Here is a 12177-nt window from a genome sequence, read left to right on the forward strand (position 1 = left end):
TAACTCGTATTGAAATTGAGAGTCTGTAGTCATAGAGCATAGAGAAAAACGTTTACAATACTGTGTCAGGTTCCATTTGGTATATTTTTAAGAAGCATATCCCTACAAAGTAGTCCAGTAAAATCAAGCTATGTTAAAGCATTCTTTTAGCATAGAGTAGCAGCACTCAGAAAGCATGGACGTATTAAATTTATTAATGCATACTAACATACCATCTGATAACATTTCATTTTAGTGGTATCGCCCAGCACTAGTATTAATCATGAGAATGCTCATGGAAAAGCATTGACTATCGTGGTCAGGGTAGTATAGTAAACAAGCTAAATTATATTATTTGTCAGAACAGTTTGGACCAGTAAGAAGGTAAAGCTAGACAAAGAAAACAAACCAGTGGTGTGAAAATGCTCTGCTATGGATGGAATCACATCAGTATTCACTTTTTAATACACAGAGATAGACAATAAATTGTTTCTTCTCGATATATGAACAGTCACCCAACAGAACAGTACAGCACATCAGTTGCCATCAAAAGGCTTTAAAATGTATCTGAAGACCTCTGATTATTATTGTCACAGTTGCAGTTTGGGTGTCCCTGGTCAGATTGCATGCTGTGTTGATTTTCTGAGTGAAAATAAGTGCACATCCTTTATGGAGAACACGCTTCTGCCCAGTTCAATGAATATTTTTTGTGTATTTTCTGAATTTAACATATTGTTTACAAAAAACATAAATGTGTTTATGGCACTTTTCGTCTTTTATGTTTTTTAATATTTATATTTCACTTTTTCCAATATGTTAAACACAGCAAATACACAGTAATTGTGCGCTAAAATGTGATGTGAAGTGCCATATTTAGATTTGATCTCTGTAGAAGATTTTTAAGGTTTTAACTTATTTTCTCCTCGAAAATCAATTTGACCAGGGGTATTACTAGCCGTTATTAGGGGGTATGGGGTGTTATGACTTTTGCATATGACTGTATTATCAAGAACTCTTGTCCAAACTAACAGACAAATCTTTTTGTGTTTTAGTGGATATTAACATAGTTTAGTGGATATAACATGCTTGTATGTTTTTATACTGCAAAAAAGAGCTTAGGGCTCCAGGTGCTAGTTGTTGCCAGGTGCCAAGTATCTGAATATTTTTTTCTGGGCACATGAAAATGCTTCTTTGTCATTAGGTATTTGTGTTTCTTCGTGCCTCTCTCATTACCATCACTAACCAGAAAAATTGTGTTCAGAATGGTTCACTCGTTAATTGGTTCACTATTCACCACAGAGTGGTTGTTATATAGTGAACTGACTGGAGAGCAACTATGGAATAAGCAGTACATTTTTAGATGTGAATCAAAGCCATACTATTTAGTACTGTGACATACTATACTAGAGCCTGACATAGTATGTACTAGAGCGTGTATAGGTCAGGCTAATATTATTTACTGATATTTACAACCAGTGATGCCCCACTTTCATACATTGGATTGGTATCCGAACCAATAATGACTTTAAATAATGGATCGGGTGTCTGTGACTGATCTTGTTTCTTAGACACAGTTGCTTTAAAATCATTCTAAGACATGGCACACATTATATTCTCACTTGTGGAACTGAATGCTGTACATACAGCTAGTAATTATGAATGATCACAAGGCTCACTTGTTAAAATATAGCACCACACTGCACTGTGCCATAATAAAAGCCCCTCTTAACAAACAGTGACAGTGCATCAAAATAAAAGCTCAGTGCATTAGAGCTTTTCTAATTCTGTTGTTTTTCACACCAGCTTCATCAGTAAATACATATTTAAAACCTGGTGTTGTCAATTTAATGTAAAATTAACATAGATTGGGTGGGTGATTTTGAGATTATGAGTTGATAGTTAACATGTCTACAGTGATCGTTTAGACTTCATAGCTTTAAAATAAATTATAACACACCTTCCCAGCCCTGGTCCTGGAGTACTCCTTGCCCTGCACATTTTAGTGTTTTCCCTCTTCCCAATACACCACCTTCAAGTCATCAAGGGTTTGTTAATGAGCTAATTAGTGGGATCAAGTATGTTGGGAGCAGGAGAAACATTCAAATGTCAAGGGCAGGGATTCCCTAGGACCACAGGGAACTACTGAACTAGAATAATTTGGTTCAATGTAAAATACTAGTCCAGTGTGTCATTTTAAAAATCCTTAATTACCAAAATATCTTAAAACAGATATGTGATAATATGATGGTGAATCTGAACACAAATACTATCACAGTTAGTATAGTAAAAAATGTAAAATTTGAGAACAAGAATATAATTATGAATAAAAAATGGAGAGAACTGAATAAAATGAAGTGAAATAAATGCTAATTAACAGAAACCAGACTGCAGAGATTTCCGTGTTGCCCCCATAACACCAGTACTTGTATATTTAAGTGTTTTGTGAGTTTCTGTTTTTTTATTTGAGTTTTAGAAACCTGACATATTAATCAGTAAAGCACTGTTTGACTAAAACTAATAGAACATAACATTAAAACATGAATCTAAAATTATATTGGCCCATATTATTGGCCACAAAATTTTCATACTGCTGCGCTATATTCTGAACACAGCTATTTTTTGTGTTTTATATCTATTTATTTTGGTTCACCAGCTTATTAATCTGCACTTTCATTCCTTATAGTTGCATTTCTTTGTCTGCCTCACTAACTTACTTTGGAGGGGCTGCATTCATTCAGGCCTAAATCTCAGTTAATTTTAAGTTAGTATGGGGATACCTAAGGATCTTATACATAATATTTATAATTTCAGGGTTTTTTTGACATTTGCGTTATTTACGTATGCTATGTAAATCACCATTGTAATGTACTGTACTGGTCTGTTGTGCAAAAACAGAATGTAATTTAAAAAAGAAAGAGCTGCCAGTGCCTTGTGAATGGAGCCCAAGCTTGTCTCCTTGATCCTATGCATATCATTCACTGCCTCTTGTCAACCTTCAGAATTTAAAAGTGGCATTTAGTGCTACTGGAGATTTCTTCTGTGAAATGTGTCTGTTCATTTCAGTGGAGAGGATCAGGAGTCACTGAGGATATGAGAGTGTGTGGGGGCTGCATTAGCAAACATATGTCTGTTAAATGTTTGTGATGTTTTGTTGTTTGTGATCAGTACGTAATTGTAGCAGTCAAACGTTTGGACACAGAAAGATTGTTCTAATTGTGGAAGAGTAATAACGACGGCATCAGAAGTATGAAGAAGGACAAAAGGAATTGTACAGTAAGAAAGAATCCCTGTAAAAAAGTGTTCATTTGTAGATTCCTACTGCTGTACAGTATATCATCTAAACCGTAATACTGACGTATCATGATGTTGCTTTTAAGTTTTAACATTTTTACTGATACAGTACTGGGCCAAACCTTTCATTTATCTAATTTCCAGTACAAGAGCCCTTTGGACATAATCCACATGCAAGGAAAGTGAAAGTCACAGGAAAGGACTGAAGAAAATTGTTATATTTTGTTATTGAGACTTCTGTGTAATTTTCTGTTGTATATGTTTTGTGCTTTTTTTTCACTGACACTGAGAAGCAATACATTTTACTTAATTGCTTAATTTTAACTGGAAGTTAAATAAGTGAAGACTTTTGTAGAGTAGTGTATTTGACAGATAATGTTTATTATGTAGTAATATAATGCCTATAAAATTTGTTTTTATCTTTTTTGTGCTTTCTACATTTTATTTGAAAAAATACATTTTACATTTTTATTTTGGAGATAAATTCATACACAGGAATCAACTTCATTGATTATGTAGTATTTGTTTTAGAAACTAATTTCAAACATATAAGCACCTTTGAATCAAAACATACATTCAACCAGCTGTGTCCAGACATTTGACTCGTACTGTATGATCATGGAATGTGTGAGGATGTTTCCCAAAGGAAACGCTCACTCCGAAATCTCTCATTCCTGCCAACTCATTCAGCTCAATTGGAAGTGTCTAATTCCTGCTTTGTGCCAAGCAAATATTTATGCATAAGATAAGATTAATAGGCTCCATTTAGATGAAAAAGGATAAATTCATTCTCATTTATCTCCCTGAAAGGGTGTCCTCTATTACCCTCTAATGATTCTGGTTAATTCAAAGTGTTTGGCAAAATGTTTGCATTAACAGAACGTCTCATCATTTTTCTTCTTTTTTTGTTCTTTCTGCCCCTCTCCTCTTTTTTTTCCTTTTCCTTTTCTTTCCTGGGCCCCCTTCTCTCCACTCTGTCTCTCTTCTCTGCCATGCTCTCAGTATCTCTCATAAAATTACTAGCACAGTCGGTAGCATGTGGGACTCGATCAAGAGCGTTTTCTCTAGGTAACGTCCCTTTGGCCTGCTTCTTGATCGTGTGTGTGTCTGTGTGTACATGGGTGCATGTGTTTGGAAAAGTGATCTTTTTTTAATCTTTTTAGGGCCGCACAATATATTGTTTGTTATTGCCATTGAAATGTTGTCTTTTGCAGTACTGAGCTCACCCAAGGCTTCAAATGAGCCATTTAATAAATTACAAAAAAACATTTCACTTAGTGTTCCAGATTCACGTGGCCCTACAATTTTGGTCAGAATAATGCAGGGTCAGTCTAAGTGTTTTCATATTGTGCAGCCCTTATTGTTTTCAATTATGTCATATTTATGTATCAAATAAATGAGTAATAGCCATTTTTGATTGAAGGTGTTCAAAAAGAAGAATAGATGCGTGAGAATCATTGACTGACACTTATCTCTCTAATCTTCAGCTGATTTTTTTTTTTAAAACAGCTTTGGTTAGCGTTTCAAACCACTGCCTCACCTTGTCTCTTGACAAATTTGGAAGCAGGCTACATAAAATATAAACCTCAGTTCCCAAAAAGTTGAGATAGTATGTGAAATGCTAATGAAGAAAGAAAGCAGGGACAAATAAATTCTGTTTGAGATATTAAATTGAAAACAGTACAAAAACATTTGATAAATTTTGCTTTATTATTATTATTTTTTTAAATCATTTAATTCATTTATTTTTTTTAAATAGCCGCAGTCCAAATTGGATGCCTGCAACACATTACAAAATTTGGGACAGGAGCATGTTTACCACTGTGTCACTTAACAACTCATTTAACAACTCTTAATAATCGTTTAGGGACTGAAGATGCCATTTAAGAAGCTTTTGTGAATTTTTTTGCGCAACTGTACAGGGCATTTGTTGTTGTGTTTTTTGCTTCGTAATACGCCACACATTTTTATAGGTAGAGAGATTCAGACTCCAGGCAGGCCAGCCTAGCCCCCGATTATGCAGCCATCCTGTTGTAACACATGCAGAATGTTTCTTGCCGCTGTCATGATGAAATTAGCATGGACCTCCCTGAAAAAGATGCCCTCACAGATACTATGACAGACCCTGGCTTTTACTTTTTTACTTTGAACTTTACACTGGTAACAATCTAGATAGTCCTTTTCTTCTTTGGCCTGGAGAACACAACGCTCATTATTTTTATATACAGTCTGAAAACTTAGACCACAATACACTTTTCCAGTGTGCATCAGTCCATTTTTGATGAGCTTGAGCCCAGAGAAGTCAGTGGTGTTTCTAGGCATTGTTGGCCTGTGCTCTCTGCTGGGCGTAGTGACTTTTAGTAACTTGTATTTGTGGATAATGGACTAGGCCTTTCTTGGATGCTCCTTTTATACGCAGACATGGTTGTATCTCTTGTTCAAGAGCATTTTTGAACATTTCACACATTTCTAGCCTTAAATTGCTCCTGTGCCAACTTTTTTTTTTTTAACTGTGTTGCAGACATCAGTTTCAAAATAAGTGTGTATTAACAAAAAACAATGAAGTTGGTAAAGCAGTAAATATATTTTACTTGTCTTGTCTTTTTAATACATGACAAAATGGAAAGTGGTGTTTCTGTTTTTGTTTGAATTTCACATACCATCCAAACTTCTTTAGAACTGAGCTTTGTACAAAAAAAATAAACAGCCAGAAGGTACGATTTGAGGTACTTTCCCATACTCTACACCCTTAACAGAGTAGATACACTATATATCCAAAAGTTTGTAGACACCTATTCATCCATCATTTGTTCTGAAATCAAGGGTTTTTCCCCCAGTAGTAACTGTTTCTGCAGTGTCTGCTGTGAGGATTTGATTGCATTCAGCTACAAGAGCATTAGTGAGTTCGGGTGCTGATGCTGGATGATTAGTTCTGGATCACAAGCGCCACTCCAGCTCATCCCACAGGTATTGCTTGGAGCTTCACTGCTCCACAGCCCAATGCTGGGGGGCTTTATTCCCCTTTAGTCGATGCTTGATATTAGTGTGGCTGACCCAGAGCATCCCATTCTATTGGCAGTGTTTTTTAGTGGGGATCATACAAGCTCTGTGTGTGCAATTCAACACCTTAGCAATGGGTGCACCTTAAAATGGGGTGTCTGGATACTTTTGAACATATAGTGTAGATCTTCACAGTCATTGTGTTAAGCATTGCTTCACCAACTAATGCAATCATATCCAAGCATGTAAGTCACATTGCAGCATAGTGCTTTTGTTCAGGATAGGTACAGTGAAAGATCACAGTCGTTTAAGCTGACCACAAGTATTTTCCACAGTTGTTAACTTATAACTAAAATTTCATGATTGTGACAGACTTACTTGTAGATTAAAAGGGTATTATTAAAGGTATTTAAATTGCTTTGTATAGACATTAGTATTCATGGCTTAATAACAAACAATAAATTATCTTATTGGTTTTTATTCCAGAACAGAGCCCTATTCCTCGTAGCAAACTAATAAGAAATAATATTTAAGCTTAGGGAATATGCTTATATCAAACTATAAAGACTAGAAAAAAATTCAAGCGTTGCATGACAATGCATTGTTTTTTATATATGAATTCCATAGTGTACATTACAAAAGCAGTTAATATAAGAACTCTTATATGCATTATGAATGTACCTTCATCAAGCAGTACTCCATTATTTTTCAGTTCAGTCTTTATCTGCTAAATCTGTATTGAATGGACAATAATTTCGATGAAATTCCATGTACGCAGAGAACAGAAAAAAAATGATGCTGATGGGCAATTGCGTAAGTAAAGGAGATTGGTCCAAATTATTGCCTGGGGTTATAGACTTTATGCTACAGAAATACAGGAGTATTCCTTTACTATTTACTCCTGCAGTGTACAATATCAGTGGAGTTTTGCATTTCACATAATAAATTATGTATGGCACATGTGATAAGCATGTCAGTGTTAAATAGAAAAGTTACAACAAAACATGGTTGCTGCTAATTCTAAAAACTGTAAATGTTAGTGTTAGAGTTTCTGAAACACTTTGCACAACTTTATGTTGTAGCTGAAGGGGTTTTTCCACATTAGCTGGTTTATGTTAAGCTTTGCTTTTCAGTTTGAAAATGATTTTAAAATGGTAACTTTATATGTTTCAGTAAACATGACGCTGACACAGAGGATGGCGGAGGATCAGAGAATGCAGAGCAGGCAGAAGATGAGGTGTGTATATTGCTTTTTTCCATCATGTGTCTGTTCATAGATATGCAGTCAGTTTTTTCACAATTTATATACATTTAAATATATCTGTCTCTCTCTCTCTCTCTATACATACATATATATATACTTGATTAAGTACACCTTCCTTGTATTCACACTCGTTATCAATTTTATCACCTCCACTTACCATATAGGTGCACTTTGTAGTTCTAAGTCAGATTGTAGTCCATCTGTTTCTCTGCGTACTTTGTTAACCCCCTTTCACCCTGTTTATCAATGGTCAGGGCTCCCATAGAGCAGGTATTAATGAACTACAATCTGTAATTGTAGAACTACAAAGTGTACCTATATGGTAATTGGACCTGATAAAATGGACAAAGAGTGTAGATACAAGGAAGGTGTACTTGGCCGGTCGATGTATATCATTGCTGTGGGAACAAAACCTTGTATCTCCATTTTTGTCCTTTTTCAGTTTTTGACATAATTTGAAAATGCCTGTTGTCCTTTATATTATGCGTAAATTTCATGATGAATGGACCAAAAGAAACAGCCCAAAATGACTTGGAAAAAAGTCTGGTTCCATTGACTTACATTAAAAGTAAAGTATGTTTTCTCTCCTTCTCCTGTAAAGTTATCATTTTGGAGATATGAGGTTTTGTTCCGACAACAGCGATATATACATTCCAATATGTTAAACTTATAAATAAAAAGTTGTGCACTAATAATGCAGAAAATTGTCATATTTAAGTGTGTTCTCTGTAGAGGATATGTTAACTTACTTTCACTTCAGTCAGCAAAACGAGTCATTTGACTGGGGTATTACAACTTTTGCACACGACTTTATGTATTGCAGGTGCTTTATTCATGTTATCACTGAATTTTTCTTTGTTTTCAAAACAGTCCTGCGTAAATATGTTCCTTATTACTGCGACACATTGTATAAATATGTTACAGATAAAATATATAAAACTTGGCAATACTACTCTCTCTCTCTCTCTCTCTCTCTCTCTCTCTCTCCTCTCTCTTTATCTATCTCTTTTTGTTCATACTAGGATGAACAGGCAGTGAAAGAGGAAGAAGATAAGCCTGGCATGTGGGAAGAGACATTTAAAACCCACAGTGACTCAAAACCCAATGGTAAACACAAAAATCACACAAGAACAAATACTCAAGGACCATAATTACTGAGGTGTCTGCAAAACCTTTGCATGCACTAAAATTGAACGTGCACAGCAGGTCTAGGTTTGACTGCCATTTAATATTAAACGCAAACTGTTCCGCACAGAGCATGTTTTGAGCATGTTAGAAAGTAGACAGCAGAAATAAACTTTCTCTAAAAGGCCTAGAAGCACTGGTGGAAAAGGGGAGTTTTAGCAGCTAAAAGACAAGTAGTTTGGGAAATTACCATGAAGAAACACAGAAAATGTGTGAATAAATTAACCAAAATAAGTTCTGAGGCCTTGTTCACACCTGGCATTAATATCCATCTAGATTGATCCAATCGTAAGTGGACATCACTAAATACAGGTGTGACTGAGGTCCAGTGTGTCTCAGAGACACACTGTGATCCGATCAGTTAAACTGCCTTTGGAGATGGTCAGGGACGCATGTGACCACATAATCTTGGATTGCATTAGCAATTCCTGAGGTCTGATTGTAACTGACTGTCTTTATTTGTGTAAATGTTCAAGCCCAGTAAATATGCATGGCATCCCCATGAAATCTAATCCCAAACAGTGGTGCAGCCATTGCCAAATAATTGGTGTTTGTTTAGTGACATGATTTGCCAATTCACAATTATTATTATGCATTGTTATGTACTATTTTCCTATAAAATAATATAATACATGACATACGTTATTGTACAATGCCGCCTTTATTTTATGGCATCAAAACAAGATTTCCATCTAAGCAGATTATGGAAACTATTAAAAAAGGTAGTTTGGTTATATACATTTCTAAATAAAATAGCTTTGCATGATTGTATATTTAAAAGCTTTAAAATCATGGCATTTTGCAACTTGTTCCGGCTTACTTTTATAAAATAAATAGTGCAGAGTGTAGTGTATTATAAAGAAGACCTCCATAGTGCAATGCTAAGTTCAGTAACCCTTTCACAAATATTGAAAATAGTCATTTTTGAGGTTTGGTAAAGCTGATTCACTTTACCAAGTCAGATTATACGACCCCCATGGCATTTTTATTATTATAATAATGTTTGTTTGTTAGGAAAAAATACATAATCCTGAGTTCAGAGACAAAGGTCCAAGTATAAAGACTAGTTTATGCACATTTTCAGGAGTTAAACTTTGAAAAAGCATGTGCTAAAATTTAACAAGCGCACTGATTAATCTGTAGTTGCACCACCTGACTTTTTCTGGTTGGTAAAATTGATCATCCTGTTTAAAAGTAAATTTATACCATAATAAAATTTGTTATTTTAAAAACAAATGTTTCTGTTATGCAAACTGCATATTAATGAAGTCAGGCACACTAAAACCTTCGGATATGCGGAAACTTTGTGTTTGCCTGCAAAAACAGATCAGCTGTGATGAATCAGCAGTATGCATTAGCACCACTACAAACATGTAGCAGATACAGCCATAAATGTATGTTTTTTTGTTTTTTTTTCTTCATTACTCTCATTTTTGTCCTTTGAATTCAGCTGTGTCACTGCTGCTTCTTCTTTCTCTTGCACCTCCAGGACCATCGTCCATTAGTTTAGACTTCTCTTTTCCTGGTGTGGACCATGTATATGGCATTCCAGAACATGCAGACACGCTTAAGCTCAAAAACACAGAGTAAGTGTTTCACCTTCTTACATTTTAAATCAGTAGGGCCATTTTCTGTAGATCTAATATTACCAGTAGCCTCTTCACTCTTCTTTAATAATGTAGGAAACAAAGAAGCAAACCCTTAACTCTTTGCTGTTTTTGTGCTCTCAGTGGGGGTGACCCGTATCGTCTATATAATTTAGACGTTTTCCAGTATGAGTTGCACAACCTTATGGCCCTGTATGGTGCAGTGCCAGTCATCATATCACATAATACTCAGCGCACTATGGGCATCTTCTGGCTCAACGCAGCGGAGACCTGGGTGGACATAAGCTCCAGCACTGCAGGAAAGGTGAGACACCAGGGCTGTTTGTTATCTTTACCTCACTTGGGACTGTTTGTTACTGGTTTAAAGCCCCAGGGAGCCTAAATTTTCCTCTTTCGATGTAGACTGGGTCACATGTACATGTAAGCAACATCCTCACAAATCACAACAATCAGAGCTTTACAAAAGCACTGTGGCCCACCCACACAGCTTTACAAAACTGTGTTCCACTGTTTGAGTCAGAGAAACTTACCATGGAAAAGCTAACCTAGCAAGCACAACTGTGCTACCAAGCTAGCTCATCTGTTTAGCATGTCGTCTGTCCATACTTTCGAACTGGCCACACCTGCATTCTCTAGATCCACATCAAACAGTAAAGTGAAAAAAAATCTTACCTTCTTTAAGAAATCACCAAGCTGGATAATGTTGGAAGCTAGAAAATGTTTTTAGTGAACCATGAACATAGTAAGTTGGTCTACAGCATGACCTGCATGTAAAGCTTGTTTTAATTCTCCTTGCTCACGCTGTTATGTTAAACTCTGCTTCAGTGTTGTTGTAGGCTGAGAGTATTGGACTGAATATTAGGCCACTCTCAGACAAATTTATTTATTAACTAAAGCAGGGGGAGTGCTGAATATGAGGTGACTCTCTCAATTTGTCTAACATCTCTCTCTCTTTTCTCCTGTGTGTGTGTGTGTGTGTGTGTGTGTGTGTGTGTGTGTGTGTGTGTGTGTGTGTGTGTGTGTGTGTGTGTGTGTGTGTGCTTGAAGACGGTCTTTGGGAAGATGATGGACTTTGTTCAGGGCTCAAATGAAGCACCACAGACAGATGTGCGCTGGATCTCTGAGAGCGGCATCATTGATGTTTTCGTCATGCTCGGACCAAAACCCAACGATGTCTTTGCACAATATGCCTCACTGACAGGTACACACATGAACAAACTCAGGCACATGTACTCATGGGGAATATTTGTCAGTCATTTATGTGACGGGATCATCAGGTTTGAATTCCTAGTTTGAGTTCCTCAGCCTGCCCCCCGACTTTCAACACTTTTAAATCTGCATTTCCCCTCTGTGTTAGTTAATAGATAAATCTGTTAAAATGGTATTTAATCTTAATTTTGGACAGCTATTATTCATTATATCATTTTTTAGATTATTTGTAATTTAATTTATCTGTGATCTCATAATGGCTGTTATTGTCGCTAAACTATAGTTTAACCAATCACATTACATCCAGCTCTTGGGGTGACGATGAGCTGGTCCGAGTCAGTTTCGGACAAAATTTTGTCAGTCTGTCGTCAGTTACAGAACAAAATTTCAGGCCCGATTAAAGCTTTTACAGGGATGTCAAAATTGCAAATATCAATTCAATAAAAAATGCACATTAAAATATAAAAAATGTCCAACATATGTTTAAACACAGACTGCAGCTGAGATCTGTGCCACAATCTAGTGAGTTGGTGGTAGTTATACTAGACTGTCAGACGAACGAGAAACGTGGCAGAAAAAGTGCTCACTTGCACAGATAAGGTCTTAATCAGGGTTTTCACTGATCCTAAAACAAGCTCATAT

The 12177-nt window shown here is 36.0% G+C and overlaps 1 protein-coding gene across 1 annotated transcript in view; it reads left to right on the plus strand.

Moving 5' to 3' along the window:
- LOC118814403 (neutral alpha-glucosidase AB-like) overlaps window positions 1-12177 on the plus strand; it is a 32420-nt gene that overhangs the window by 5403 nt on the left and 14840 nt on the right. Inside the window, exons 6-11 of the mRNA XM_036579992.1 lie at window positions 4273-4338; window positions 7444-7507; window positions 8557-8641; window positions 10209-10305; window positions 10450-10630; window positions 11374-11527. Coding sequence (XP_036435885.1) covers window positions 4273-4338; window positions 7444-7507; window positions 8557-8641; window positions 10209-10305; window positions 10450-10630; window positions 11374-11527 — 647 coding nt within the window. The remainder of the gene's footprint in view (window positions 1-4272; window positions 4339-7443; window positions 7508-8556; window positions 8642-10208; window positions 10306-10449; window positions 10631-11373; window positions 11528-12177) is intronic.

The sequence above is a fragment of the Colossoma macropomum genome, unplaced genomic scaffold (assembly GCF_904425465.1).
Source record: "Colossoma macropomum unplaced genomic scaffold, Colossoma_macropomum, whole genome shotgun sequence".
Lineage (NCBI taxonomy): Eukaryota > Metazoa > Chordata > Actinopteri > Characiformes > Serrasalmidae > Colossoma > Colossoma macropomum.